Below are 14,933 nucleotides of genomic sequence, written 5' to 3' on the forward strand. Positions count from 1 at the left end.
AGGGTTGGAAGGGACCCCTGAAGATCATCCAGTCCAAGCCTGTCAGAGCAGGGCCACCTAGGGCAGGTTACACAGGAACATGTCCAGGTGAGTTTTGGAAGTCTCCAGTGGAGGAGACTCCATCACCTCCCTGGGCAGCCTGTTCCAGTGCTCTGTCACCCTCAACAGAAAGAAATTCGTCCTTATGTTGAGCTGGAACTCCATATGTTTCAATTTATGGCCATTGCTCCTTGTCCTGTCTCTGGGCACCACTGAAAAAGTCTGGCACCATCCTCTTGGCACCTGCCTTTCAGACATTTGTACATATTGATGAGATCCCCTCATCAGAGATGCTCCAGAGCCTTCATCATCTTTGTGGCCTCTACTGGGTCCTCTCCAGTAGCTCCTTGTCTTTCTTGAACTGTGGATACCACAACTGGACACAACACTCCAGATGTGGCCTCACTAGGACTGAGTAGATGGGGAGAATCCCCTCCCTCCACCTGCTGGGCACATGTTTCCCAATGTATCCCAGGGTACCATCAGCCCTCCTGGCCACAAAGGCACACTGCCAGCTCATGGTCAACTTGTCATCACCAAGACTCCCAGGTCCTTCTCAGCAGAGCTGCTCTCACCCGGGTCAGGCCCCAGTACCTGTCCTGGTACTTGGGGTTATTCCTCCCTAGGTGCAGGACCCTACACTTGCCTTTGTTGAACCTCACTGTCTTCTTCTCTGCCCAACTGTCCAGCCTGTCAAGGTCCCCCCAAAGGGAGCACGGCCTTCAGGTGTATCTGCCACTCCCCCCAGTTTTGTATCAGCAAACTTGCTCAAGAGTGATTCTGTTCCCTCCATGCAGCTCATGGATAAACAAGCTGAGTAAGACTGGACCTGGTATTGATCCTGGGGAATGCCACTGACCACAGGCCTCCAACTGGATTCTACTCTGCTGATCATGACTCTCTGACTCTGCCATTCAGCCATTCTTGATCCACTTCACTGTCCATCTAGTATCAAAATTCACCCTGAGCTTACCTATATTGTTATGGGAGACAGTGCCAAAGGCCTTGCTGATGTCGAGGCAAACGACAACCACTGCCCTCTCCACATCAACCCATAATACATATGTACATTTTTTTTTCTACGTATGTGAGTATATAACACATAATATACTTCAGCTCCAGGGGCATTCACTGTATACAAAGGTACACCCTCCATGCGCAGTGTTTTTAGCGTGTCCTCAGTCACGGTGGGAAAAAAAAACAGGAGTCGGCATTTTCTACTGAAATTGCCATAATTTTGGCGGCCCTTGGGCACCGCCCCGCCCAGAGGGGCCATGTCGCGATATACACGGACCCGCTGTCGGCCGCACTCTGTGAACAGCCAGGGTGAGCCGCAGTGGCTGCCACGCCGCTCCTGAGGGGTGACACGGCTGCCACCGCCGCTGTGGTGACATCGCCCGCACGATCTCTGTCGTGACATCTCTGCCCGCGCCCTTCCGGCAGTGCCGCGTCACTTCCTCCGGGCGGGCGGGGTCGGGGCGATGGCGGCGCTGGGGGAGCCGGTGCGGCTGGAGCGAGGTGAGCGCGGCCTGTCTCGAGACCCTGCTCGGCCTCTGCCCTGCCCCGGCTCGGCCGCGCTGCCGCGGTCTGTCCCGAACGCCTGTGCCCCAGCCTCGGCCCTGCACCTGCTCCGGTCCGACCCGGCCCGGCCCGGCCTGGGGGCGGCGGGAGCGGTGGCCGAGCCCCCCCCGCCCCGCGCAGCAGCCGAGCCGAGGCTCTGCTCTGCCCTCCTCTGCTCTGCCCTCCTCTGCTCTGCCTCCCTCTCCTCTACCCCTTTCTCTTCTGCTCTGCCCCGCTCTGCCCTGCCCGCCCCTCTGCTCTGCCCTCCCCTCTACTCTGCTCTCCTTTCCCCCGGGCGCAGCCGCAACCGGATTTGATCCCGGTCTCCTTCCCTTCTGGTCCCTTGGCGACTCGGCCCTTGCGCTGTGCAGCCCCCCGAGGTTTCCCTTGGGGCTGGGCCTCCTTGGGTGCGCTCGCCCCGCGCCGTCTGGAGATGTGCCTTCTGTGCCTTCGCTCCTTCCGGCTCTTGCTCAACCTGCCGTCTCTCTGCTTCTGTTTCTCTCATGGGAAAACTTCGTCTCGCACGCAGCAGAACTATTAGCTCTACGTGCAATGCATTAGCAATAATAGTTCGCTCTTTTTTATAGAAGGCAACTGACACATGCAAGGGCCCCTCTACACTTTTTCGTGATTCTGCTCAACTTTAGTACTCTTTCAGGTTGATGTTTTCATCCTGTTTTTCCAGTATATTGTCTTAATCTGTATTGGAATTAGGAGCGAAACAGATAAAATATAAAACCTAATTGGGTATTTTTCTGTGGCGTTTGTGACATTTATCCAGGGCCTTTTAGAAACAATGATGAATTTCCTTCAGTGTAATTCTCCAGTCCACAGTAGCTCAGTGAACTTTTATAACAGTATACATAATTGGTTTATTGGTGTGTATTTAGGACAATTGGGATGGGAAAATGGAATTTAAATGGGAAGATATTACTCATAATTAGAAACCATGGGTTTGAAAATGAAAACAACTAGGTGGAGTGTAGTTGATTGAGTGAACTGACTGTTTTCCCACTGATATTCCCACTGGGACCATCACCTTTGCCCATGGTGGGAAATGCTTTTTTGTAGCCATACAACACGGTGTACATACCCACTTCACTTCGTTTGGTACTATCACATGAGCTACCAGAGAGCTGAGTTTCTCTGTTTTTCCTAACCCTGCTTCCCATTCCACAAGTGAACTACTTGGAATGTGTTAGAGTTGGCCTGTAAATAGTGACTTATGTAAGGTCTTTGCTTCCCACTGTGCAGCTCGTCTACCCTCTCTACTGCAAAGCTTGTTAATTAGGGCAGCTGCTTTGGCAGTGGATTAGTTGGTCTTGAAAGGTCTGCGGAGTTAAACCTCAGGCCCCATCCTTCTTCACCTCATTACCCTGCCACTATGCTCTGTCCATGAAAACAAACAAATCTGCAGAGTTACTTAAGGATCAATGCAACAAAGGAGCTACTTGGTCTTTGGCATATTGGATTGGTCTGTCATAAGAGAAAAGAAGTAAAAGGGAGCACCTTATAAAGGACATACAAAAGCAAGAGCTTTAGTTACAGAAATAAGTAACTCTCTTAGTTGTGTGGGTTTGAGTGCAGTGTCATCATCAGCTTGAGAGTGGACATTGCTGTTGTTGTTGGCATATAGCATAAGATGAGAGAATAGCTTAGAAAATGATTTAAAATTGTTACCATATGCTTACCAGGGCAATTGAAAATTCTTCCGTTTTCTCCTCCAAGCTGTGTTGCAAACATGACCACCAAAATTCACAACAGGGTAGGAATGAAACAACAGTTAACATGTCAAAGTTCTTCTTATGGTTTGGTGGTGACATGTGATAACTCTCCATGCAGCTTAGGAATCCAGACTGTTTGAACATAAGCAGTGCAGGTGTTGCATCAGGAGTATCCAGGAGGATGCTGCATTTTATCTCTTTCTGTATTTTGCTCACACATATGCTTGGAGTGGTGACTTTCTGCTGGCTTTTTTCCATATCCTTTTAGTGTATTTTTTTATAATTATTCTGATTTAATATGCCATGATCACAGAAAATTACTTGTGAAGAACAGGCAACAGATACGAAAAGGATGAAAAGGTTAAAAGAAAGTCCATTTTTTTAGTTATGTATGGATTCCATTTTACAATTAGTTTTATGGGGTTTTTTTAATTGTCTACCTCTAGAGTTATTTCTGCATTGATCCTTGTTGAAATCCATCACTGACACTCTTCTGTACTGTTACTTTTGTTCTCTGGCGCTGAACAGTTGGCTAAGCCATAGTGTTAATATAGTGAGGAAGAGACCTTTCAGCTGTTTGTATCCAGAGCAGTAACTCAGGAGGAAGCAAATTACATCAGCACAGCAGTCAACAATGTTCTCTTGCAAAGTGTGTGTTTTGCCTCTTGTTCCCAGCCACACTAGTTCCTTCCCAAAGCTGCACTGCTGGCATAGATTGACTGGTAGGTCCTCATGCAGTTCAGTAGAGGAAAGTTATGCTCTGTTGCACTTTTGAGCTGATATAATGGGATCCTCTGAACAAGGTAAAGCAAAATAAAGTTAGGAACAACGTGTCTTTCTAATTCGATCCATTGCCTGTATCTACCTGAGCAAGGTTTGTTGAGTGCTGAGGATCCAACTTTCATGCTCTGTTTGACTGCTCTGGGTTTGACTTCATAGCGGGAGTTTGGTTCTTTGATCTGAAAGCCCCTTTTTATTAAATTCTGTCTGCTGCTTTATTTTCATTTAAAAGTAATCCAGTTCAGTGTATCCTGATCACTTTTTGAAAAGCTGATTCTGTGTTCTTAGTCTGTGCTTTTTGAAAGACAACAGCTGGTTCCCAAAACAAACCAACTTTACCTTAGGGTATAATACACTGTGTCATTAAATGTTTTGCCTGTTAGGAGACACAGGGAGGAAATATGTCTAATTTATTGGCAAAACATGCAGATCAAAAGAAGAGAAGTTGTCCCATGGAGTTCTGGAGTCTTCATTTCTACAGCTACTCTGTGGATCAGTAGCTTGCTGTCACCATTTAAAATTTCTTGCAGTATCCTAAACAAACTGATGGCAAGTTCATACACCTGACAGCTAAACATGGTTCATGGACCACAGGCTCAGGAATGTCTGTGTAGAACTGTACTCTTTATGTCCATGAAGTAATCGTTTGTCTGCAAACATCTGCATGTATTTAAATAATAGCTGTGTTGTAATTTATGTACTTGGTAGGCTTTCTTCAAGGATATATGGAGTGTTGTAGGATTGGAAGTACTGCTATTGCCATTTTCATTGTACTTCAAGCTTTTCAGTGGGAGACTTCATGAAGTTAAGATAATTTGTACTGCTGTTACTGAACACAAAGATTGCTAACAGTGTTAGTGATTTTGCATCATCTAGAATGTCTTTAATTTCAGCAACTATTTTGGATTTAGAATTAAATACAAAATAAGTGTTAGGAAATTAAAAGCTTTAGAAGCATTTATTTTCATTTTATAGTTGTACAAATTGCAAATATGCATGCCTGTGTGAAATGTATTCTCTGTAGAACATGAGAATAGTAATTTTCTGGTATTGCTTTGCTTTAGATGACTGATGCTTGTAAAGCTTGAAACTGCTTGCCAGGAAACACCGAGTTCCATTGGCACATAGCAACCTTCACTCTCATCTGAAATAATTTGGGTCTTGTGGCTGTGTTGATAATACTTGAGTGTTTTTCCATGAAGGATTTGTTTCCATTCCGTGGGTGACCAGTCTGTGAGGTTGTTATACCTTGTTTAATCGACTGCACCACTTAATCTTGGTGTAGTCGTCTGTCAGATGTGTCTGATGATTCATATAAGTAGACAGAGTATCACTGTGGGCTGTCCTGCCAAGGTACTGCACCTTAATTTCAGAACATGCACCCCACTGCTTTCTCATCCTGTTTACGTAAGTTTTCTCCTTTTACACTTGTTTTTTAAGAGAAGTTCGTGGCTATTGCACGTCTTCTGTGCTGATGTAGACATGAGTAGACATGTATCCACATGAAAAATGAGTGCCTAAAGGTTCAGAAAAAAAGGAAGTAATGCATTTGGGACTAGCAGTGTCCCAGACTTCATCTTTTCTAAAATAATCTGTGCATTATTTATATAGTAGATAATTCACTGCTTCTTGACCTTTGTGATAATGAAGGTAATACTTTCTGTCTACTTTTCTGAGAGACTTCTACTTCTGTTCAAGAACTTGTGTGTTTCAGAATCATCACTAATGTAACACTTTGGCAATACAAGTGAGGGCTGTGAATGTATTCTGCTACTGTAGAGTTGCCAAGAGAATGTCACATTGCATTTGATGCCTGTCTTGAGTCACACTGGTCTGGAATCAAGTCATTTGTGGAGTTCAGTTTCACAAAGCAGCTTTTATAAGAATATGGATGACATGAACTCTTAGCAACAAATTTCAAGGAACTGAAACAAAGATTTGGGCTTCAGGACTGCAGAGATACAATATCTCTGCAGTCCTGAAGCCCAAATCTTTGTTTCAGTTCCTTGAAATTTGTTGCTAAGAGTTCATGTCATCCATATTCTCAGCTGAGGATATCAAAAGGAGTTTTGTTGTTTTTATAAGCACTTTGGGGGAAAAAATAGTAGCCCAGATAGTTCTCAGCCGTCTACTAGGGAAAGTACTGCATTGGACTGGTTTTTGAATATAAAAGGAATGTTAGAATATTTGGCAGTCTTTTAGCTAATGTTAACAAAATGCTGTCCATGGAGTAGATGACTTTTGAAGTATACACTACCACATATCATATGCATGTATCAGTGAAATATTTCAGTCCAATTTAAACTGTGAGGAAAAATTGATTTTGCCTTTTTAATCTCCATATGGCAGTGATAGCTCCAGATGTGTTACAGGGTTGGGTTGCTGTGGTTGACTTACAATACTCTGAAAGTACAATGTTTTATTGCAGCGTTTTGTAAATAGTTTTATGATTAATGAAACTAATGTGTAGTTTTTAAAGTGTATACAAGTGACTGCTACATTAACTTAATTTTTAAAATAAAAACAACAGACATACTTTGACTTTCCTCAGGCATTCCTTATTCCTGTTGCCTTTCTTTTTTTTTTTTTTTTTTGTAGATATCTGCAGAGCAATTGAATTGCTGGAAAAATTACAGAGAAGTGGAGAAGTGCCACCACAAAAGCTACAGGCATTGCAAAGGGTCCTTCAGAGTGAATTCTGTAATGCTGTAAGAGAGGTAAGTTCATGTAAGCAGTTATCTTCAGATAAAGACCAGTATGATTTACTTTTTCCTTTCTGTGCTCAGTGCAATAAGCTGATTTTGTACTTTATAAAAGCTGGATTTGATTTTACAAATCTTAATAGAGTAAGACTTACTTTTAAAGAAGTTCAAAGAAAATAATTTGGGACAGCATAGGTGTATAAAATAATGGCTCAGGAGCAAATTGCTTTTTAAGGGTTATTTTGAATCTGTCCTTAGTGGCAGCTAACAGGCTGTTATCCTATTGAAATGTAAGACTGGACAAGGTACCAGTTGTCTGTGTTACTTTTAGGCCAAATCCACATCCCCTTTAGGTGTAGCCTTGGGCCTCCTCATCTTCATTCCAGGTACTCTTCGAGATTTTTTGGTGATTGAATATGCCTTGCTATTGCTGTTGGTGATAACACTGATAATAACACCTGGAATGGATTTAAAAAATCTGTTTGTAGACACAGATGTCACGTTAGTGTTTTCATCCTATGGAGGACATTGCGTTCAATGCTTAGCAAGTCCAAATCGTTGGCAGGCAGGCATGAGAATGAGGATTGGCCTTCAGTGCAAGGACCTCCTTGGCATTAGTATTCTCATTGCCTCTCTGTTTGCAATTCTGTTTTGTTCTTAAGTTATTCATTTAGTTGCCAGAGTTGAAGGAAAAATTTAGGGGTTTGCACTGAGGGATGGGTTGTCAGGAGAGCTTTGAGGAGCTGCACTTCAGTGATTTTGCATGTACCTGTATTGAAGAGTTCCAGCTTAAATCAAACAAGAGAATGGAGTCATCCATGCCTCCAGTCAGGAGTGTAAACTACCTGTAAGCATTTCTAAAGTTATGGTGGGGTCTGGATGCTGTGAAATGAGGGAAGATTTAGGCTGAAACCTAGATATGGATGGATTAACTGAGCAATAAAGGTGCTGGGAGAGTGGTTTCACTTCTTGTAGTGAATCAGGGAGTAATATATTAAAGGTATGTGCTTTTGATCTACACATTTTCAGTTGTACCTGATTTTTTTTATGTTATCCAAGCAGAAAAATACCTGTTTTCCTCATGCTGAAACTGTTTTGTCTCTAAAGGTGTATGAACACGTATATGAAACTGTGGATATCAGCAGTAGCCCAGAAGTGAGAGCTAATGCAACAGCAAAGGTAAAAGCCAAACTGTAACTTGCATAAAATACAGTAGTTCATTACTTTTAGAAGCAAAAGAGGATTATATAAAATTCAGAAGGATCCAGATGTCTGATAAAGTGGACAAGCTTAATGGGTTATTAAAAGGTATAAAAAGATTTGTTATTTTTAAATTACTTCCATTTTAACTTTATTCTTGGAGTTCTGCATTTTTCATGCTAGTGTTGGTATGTAGGGAATTAATCTCATTTCTTTTAACATTTAAGAACATTGAGATAAAATACATTTTCAGCCTGCTCACTGTGTCTAGCTAAAGGGACTATATTTAATTTCTTATAAATGAGAATATTTTGTTTCTCACAGGCCACAGTAGCTGCATTTGCTGCCAGTGAAGGTCATTCCCATCCCAGAGTGGTTGAACTACCCAAAACCGAAGAAGGTCTTGGATTCAACATTATGGGAGGCAAAGAACAAAATTCTCCCATCTATATTTCTCGAATCATCCCTGGAGGCATAGCTGACAGACACGGAGGCCTGAAACGTGGAGACCAGCTGCTTTCTGTGAATGGAGTGGTAGGAACTGTTTCTCTTCATGTAGCAGTAACTTCTTGTTTCCACTGGAGGGCACACAGAGAATGCACATGGCACAAGCTCATTGTCATCTTTGAATATTGTCAAAATAGTTCCTTTTTGTCCACACAAAACCAACTTGCTTAGATTTGTGTGCATTGAGAGTTTTCAGATTATGCTTTGGTTATCTGTCTCAACTAGGAACTGTACTGTCAGTGTCAGTATTTCAGAATCTGAGGAGTTGTGTAAATGTAGTGAAAGTGTTTTGTGAAATACAAACTGCCATTATGGCTTTCTCTTTCATCCAAGTTTCACAATGCAGATTTTTATTAATATAGTTTTGTGCACTTTCTAAGGTAAGCAGTAAACTGTGCTGTGCTGCATTAGACTGACCAGATTCTTATTCTTCCTAATAAAAGTGCTACCTCATAATGAAAGGTGTAATGAGATGGAACTGCAAAGGGATGTTGTCTTAAGCTGTGTGGTGTTTTTTTCCTTTGACTTAAATGTACTGAGCTTCAAAAGCAGGTTTTTTACTGTATTTTAAGGAATACAGGAATTTTTTTATATGTATCTCTGAAGAGTTACAAAAAGCAAAACACAGGGAGGCTGTAAAGAGGAGGTTATGGACAGGCTTTGACTTGAGGCACCTTTCAGTCAAATGCAAGGAAATACCTCTGAAACACTTGCTTTTACTTACAGACATGTTCTCATCATGTCTGTAAAACAGATTTTATTTTAAAACTGAGGGTCGAACTAAATCCTGGGCGGGGGATGAAAGGAATAGTGACTTACTAGGTGTCTTTACTCTGGCAAATTCTGGCTCCTCACTGTTACCTGGGAGTCCAGTTGTCCTTTCCAAGAGACACGAGAGAAATCACAGCTGCAGTGATGTGACTGTCCTTGGCTTAGCCTTCCTGTTATTTGGAAACATGGAGAGAGTGGTGGAGAACTGTCTTCATATGAGTCCTTCATCACCTACAGACCCTCTTAAAGACAGCAAAACCACCACTCCACCTAAAGGTGAACCTGATCATCACACAGTTGATACAACTAACAATGTCTGTGTATAAATTACAGTTGAGAATGCTAACATAGTCTCAGAAGAATCATTGTCATCTGACATTTACAGATGGAATCCTGTCATCATAATACATGACAGGCATTTTTTTGTGATTGTGATTTCTACTTTAATAATACTAAAAAAATGCCACTGCCAAGATGGCAGGAAATACACCTGAAGACAAGTTTATTTTTTTCAGGTGGGAGGTCTTGAGTGTATTGCAGAATTTTAGGTGTTTTGATATAATTAAACATAGAACTTTACGATCCTTTTATTACCAATTTTAAACAGAACAGCTTATGCATCCACATGAATAACAAAATTTAAACCATTCAAATGAATGTGTTGTCTGATAGAAGAGAAATAACGAGGGTTTTTTTAACTTTTATCCTTCTTTATGTAAGTAACTTTATAGTAATGGAGAAACCCTCCAATCAACATGTATATCATCTGCCTTTTGGCTTCTAGTAGCACCAGTGGGAGGCAGGCTTAGGGTAGTCCCATCATTGTGTTTAATAGTTTTGGGAGAAATAAATTTTACTGATAAAATATATGCTGTCCAGGAATGTATATTTGGATGCAGTTTTTGAGAACCATTGCTTAAAAATTGTGGTTAGATGAATCTAATATAACCCTAAGAAAATCCGAGAGTTGTTTTAAGCAAGTATTTTTATTCTATTCTTCCTGAGTTGGGTTAGGCTATTCTTAATCAGTTTAGAAGAAATTAACTTGACTATCTTACATTTACTGAGAGACAGGTATTGCACGAGGATAAGCAACACATGCATGTTGGCTGCTCCACTGCACGTGCCCAATGTGCACTGTTTTGTCACAACGCAGGGCAGCATCAAGAAGGCAGCTATCTTGCAGTTGTCTGTGGCAACTTAGTAAGCAAATTGAGGGTGCCTACTGAATTTAAAATGCATGCCAAAAGAAGAAAAACAATATTGAATTTTAAGGAAGCATTCTCCTGAAGTTGTTGATTTTTAAATGTAAAGTCATAATTGACTAACATTATCTTTGAAGTATTTAATTGTACAGCATAAACCTAACCAAAGTTTCTTGCATTATTTTTTTGGTAATGCTAACTAGTATATTTATCACCTCATTTGTTTGCTGAAGCATAAATCCTGAACTTGTGTGACATTGTCCTTGTGCTGTCTTGAAACTAGAGTACATATAAATAATTACATGACTATATTTGTTTATATAGGAGTTGTACAAAAAAGAAAAAAATCTGTTTTCAGTGTGTGTATTTACTCATACTCTATGGTTTATGCTTTGCAGAGTGTTGAAGGTGAACACCATGAAAAAGCAGTAGAACTGCTGAAGGCAGCTCAAGGCAAGGTTAAATTAGTTGTGCGGTACACACCGAAAGTCCTGGAAGAAATGGAGTCAAGATTTGAAAAAATGAGATCGGCAAAACGCAGGCAGCAAAATTAACATTGTATGCAATAACTTAAAGAGAAAATATATTCCTTTTACATATTATAGTTTCTTTTGACTCAGTTGATCCAATGCCTGGGCTACGGAAGACCCTGTCCTTTTCATAGAGTCATGGAACAATTGAGGCTGGAGGGACTCCTGGAAATCTAAGTCCACCACCACCCTCCCCAGCTCAGAGGAGAGCCAGCTAGAGCAGGTTGCTCAGGACTGTGACAAGCTGGGGTTTTTAAGCATCTCTAAAGATGGAGACTCCAGAAGATCTTTGGGCAGCCTGTTCTAGTATTTTGCTCTCCCTTACACTATGAAGGTCCTTTCTTACGTTTAGAGCTTCCAGTATTTCCACTTGTGCCCATTGCCTCTTGTCCAGTCACTGGATTCTACTGAGAAGAGTTTGGCTCTTTATTTATTCCTCCGTTTCAGGCATTTACACAGGTTGGTAAGATCACCCCTGAGCCTTCTCTTCTCCAGGTCAAACAATCCCAGTTATCTCAACTTCTCCTTGTCTGTAAGACGCTCCAATCATTTAATCACTTTTGTGGCCCTTCAGTGGACCTGTATGCCCATTTCTGTATTGAACTGGGTAGCCCAAAACTGGACCCAACATTTGAGTAGTGTCTCACCAAGACTGAGCAGAGAGAGAATCCCCTTTATCACCTTGCTGGCAGTGCTCTTCCCAGTGCAGACCAGGAGACCGCTGGGCTTCTTTGCTGCGAGGGCACATGGTGACTCACAGCCTACTGCTGTTCTCTGCAAGGCTGCTCTGCAGCTGGTCAGTCTCCCACTCTGTACTGGTGCATGGGGTTATTTCCCCCCAGCCAGGTGTAGGGCTTTGCACTTTGCTGAACTTTATCATCTTCTTGTTTGTCCATTTCTCCAGCCTGCTGAGGTCCCTTTGAATGGCTCACTGAGAGTGTGATCTGTCCCATCACTCAGGTTGTTAATGAAAACATGTAACAGTATGGACCCCAGTACAGGCCATGGGGTGCATCAGTAGTGACTGGCATCTGGCAGGACACTGTGCCACTGATCACAAACCCTCAGCAGTTTTAGAATGTTTCAGTCTCCTTGTGTTTCACAGTTTAAGAGGAATGTGTACTTTTAAAATGGCCTAAATACCCTGAGAAAGTATATATGGTAATATTTCTATTGATTTTTTTAATAAGTCTCATGTCAGACCTTTAAGCAAGAAAGTTAATTTACAGATTTTTCAAAGGCATTTAATAAGACATACTGATACAATCGGTGTCCCTTTTTTTCCTGTTTTCTTTTAGCATTACTTAACATAGAATCTGCAGGGTTTTTTGCTGAATGACTTTTGGGAAAAAAATTCTTATGTAGCAGTATTTTGGCACTTTTCTTAAGAATTGTTGTATATCGACTATAAAACCTAATCACAATCTACTGTGTAGCTGATAACAATATCAGATTTTGTAATGTTTTGGTGAGTACATTGTTTTTACACTTCTGCTAAATTGTAAATCGTTACTCTAGAAATTGTATTACCTCTTCTGTAAATAATTTACAGTTGGTGTTCTCATACAATGATTTTGTAATAGCCAACATTTACAAATTTGCAACAATCATTCCTGTAACTTATATTATTTTGTACTAATTTTAAAGCAGTTAAGGGGAAAAATTATGACTGTTGTACACAGTTCTGGATTGACTCTCTAGATGTATTTTTATATTGAGAAACAGAAGCTATATTAATGCAGTGCAAAAGAATTCCAGATGTTTCCCTGACTTTCTGCTGTTTAAAAGAATTACTCATCTTGTCATACCTCTCTTGTCTTTTTCGTATCTTCTATTGTAGTCTTGTCTACATGCTGAATGTATTGGTCCTGGAATAGTTAGTACCTAAATTACTGATGGTTATATTTATAAGAGTAAAATGTTCTGAGTCTTATATGACAGGTTACTGTGTCATGTGAACTTGTCTGGGGTTTTATTACTGACTGCTTCTGACTTGGAGGATTCTTGTTTTTACTACAAAAGTACTACATCACCATTGCTAAATAAGGACATCTCCATCTACAAGTAATTAATGTCTTATCTCATGCATGCCTGATGGTGGCATGGGTTTTGTGTGCCATTTTGAGGAACATTTTTGGACAGAGATCCACTTTTTGAAATCTACCAGGCTTGATGTTGTACTTGTGTAGTTTAGATTTGAGGTTTCATTTGATTTGGTTTCTTTTAAGCTTCACCTTTTGAGAATCAACTTCATTGTCTACTGGATGTTTATTCACTTGTATGGCAGCTATGAGTGCATCCTAATTGACTGTTAGTAATTTGATTTTTAGAGGCTTAAACTGAAAAGTGCAGTTCTTACTATGTAGCTAATCCCTAGTCTTATTTCACATGGAGAAATATGTGAAAGAAAGGAAAAAGCCAAGTGATCTGAAAATGGCAGCATGAAGCTTGTGCTTTATCAGGTGATCTATTCAAAAAGGAAAACAATGTGATTGCTACAGGCAAGTGAGAAATGTGATTGCTTTCTGCATGTTTGTAAGCATGGTAAGCCTGCAAAAAGAAATTTTGAAGTTGCTGGTAATTTGAAAATGCAGTATAAATATCTATCAGTTAGATGGCATTGAGCACTGAATTGCATGGTTGGTTACGTGTCGTAGGCCTCCTTCAAAAGGCCTCATGTTACTGATGCAACCATGTTGTCGAATTGTATATTTTTATGGAACAACTAATGTTTAAAGTATTGAGACCAAAATCATTAGTCAGATCAATCGTGGATGTGTTTTAATTTAATTGTAAATTAGTAGAGGTTTGTTTTAGAGCCATATATAAATATATATATTATAGAAAGATATGGATACAAGATAGAAATGTGCATTTTACAGCCTGTATCCCTTGTGTTACTGAACAAAAGAAGTGTTTTTTGTTACTCTAATGAAATATTTACTCTAGTGCAGCTAGAGCTGCAAAATGCAGTAGTATTTTCATTCTGAATTGTGAATTGAATCCAAATGTTTAGCATTTTGGATACTGTTTGTCAACTACTACAAAATGTGGGGAGGTGTATCTGGGCATATAAATAGTACACATAGAATTTGATAAAATGTTTTTAAATTGCAATAATACAACTAATTAATAGTCATCTTTTGATACTACGAAAACCCTTTAGTAATAAAGAAAGGGTGGATTAAAATATGCCAAGAAACTTGATCTCTGTTACTACTGAGCAGTGCCTGTACTGTGTCAATATGCAGTCCCTACACACTTGGCATACTTGGGTATGCAAACAGATTAAGAAGATGTATCATTTCTGCAAGGAACTTCTGCATCTGTTGCTGCTGTGAGGGACCTTTGGTTTTATCAACAGAAAAATAAAAGTTAAATCTCACATACACTGTGATTGTGTGTTTTTCTTCCAACTTTCCATTTTGAGTACAGGTTTCAGACTGCTGTAATCTCCAGGGCATAATATAAGCACCCTGTACGTGTGTGGGTGTCCAAAGAGAAACTTGAAATCTGTGATAGTTTGTTCTCCTGATTACTTATGGATCTTCCATTTTCTACCCCAGTGTTTTGTGATTTGTTGGACAAAATCAGAGTGCTCTAAAGTATCTACAATAACTTGGACCTTCTGCCTTTTTGAAACATCCTTAGTCTCAGCTACATAAACTCAAACAATGCTTATTATTCTGAGTCAGATATCTTTTAATTGTTTGAAGCAAGTATCTCAAGTAATGAGATGTTGAATTTCTGTAAGTCCTTGTTTAAAGAGCTTGTAAAATTGTTAGAAAAATGTGCCTGGAATTAAGAACTGAGATGCTAATTATTGCTTGCCCATTCCTCAAAAAAAAAATGGAGCCTTGGCTTAAGAAACTGGATCTATTAATTCCAAACTAAACAATCCTGAGATTTCTGTAT

At 40.4% G+C, this 14,933-nt stretch overlaps 1 protein-coding gene across 1 annotated transcript; it reads left to right on the forward strand.

The window, feature by feature from the left end:
* Positions 1-1,483: 1,483 nt before the first annotated feature.
* Positions 1,484-14,403, forward strand: LIN7C (lin-7 homolog C, crumbs cell polarity complex component). Its single transcript, XM_071559094.1, has 5 exons — positions 1,484-1,557; positions 6,702-6,820; positions 7,913-7,984; positions 8,330-8,539; positions 10,887-14,403. Exons 1-5 carry the CDS (start codon positions 1,521-1,523, stop codon positions 11,040-11,042), a joined length of 594 nt encoding a protein of 197 aa, XP_071415195.1. The 5' UTR covers positions 1,484-1,520; the 3' UTR covers positions 11,043-14,403.
* The last annotated feature ends 530 nt before the right edge of the window (positions 14,404-14,933 follow it).

This window comes from Pithys albifrons, chromosome 6 (genome assembly GCF_047495875.1).
Source record: "Pithys albifrons albifrons isolate INPA30051 chromosome 6, PitAlb_v1, whole genome shotgun sequence".
In the NCBI taxonomy this organism is placed as follows: Eukaryota; Metazoa; Chordata; class Aves; order Passeriformes; family Thamnophilidae; genus Pithys; species Pithys albifrons.

What these genes read in the sequence shown, in the direction of transcription:
- LIN7C (XM_071559094.1), top strand. Translation starts at nt 1,521, where the DNA reads ATGGCGGCGCTGGGGGAGCCGGTGCGGCTGGAGCGAG. An exon ending in TCTGTAATGCTGTAAGAGAG is followed by an intron (nt 6,821 to 7,912) that starts GTAAGTTCATGT and finishes TTGTCTCTAAAG; the next exon opens with GTGTATGAACACGTATATGA. An exon ending in TGCTTTCTGTGAATGGAGTG is followed by an intron (nt 8,540 to 10,886) that starts GTAGGAACTGTT and finishes TATGCTTTGCAG; the next exon opens with AGTGTTGAAGGTGAACACCA.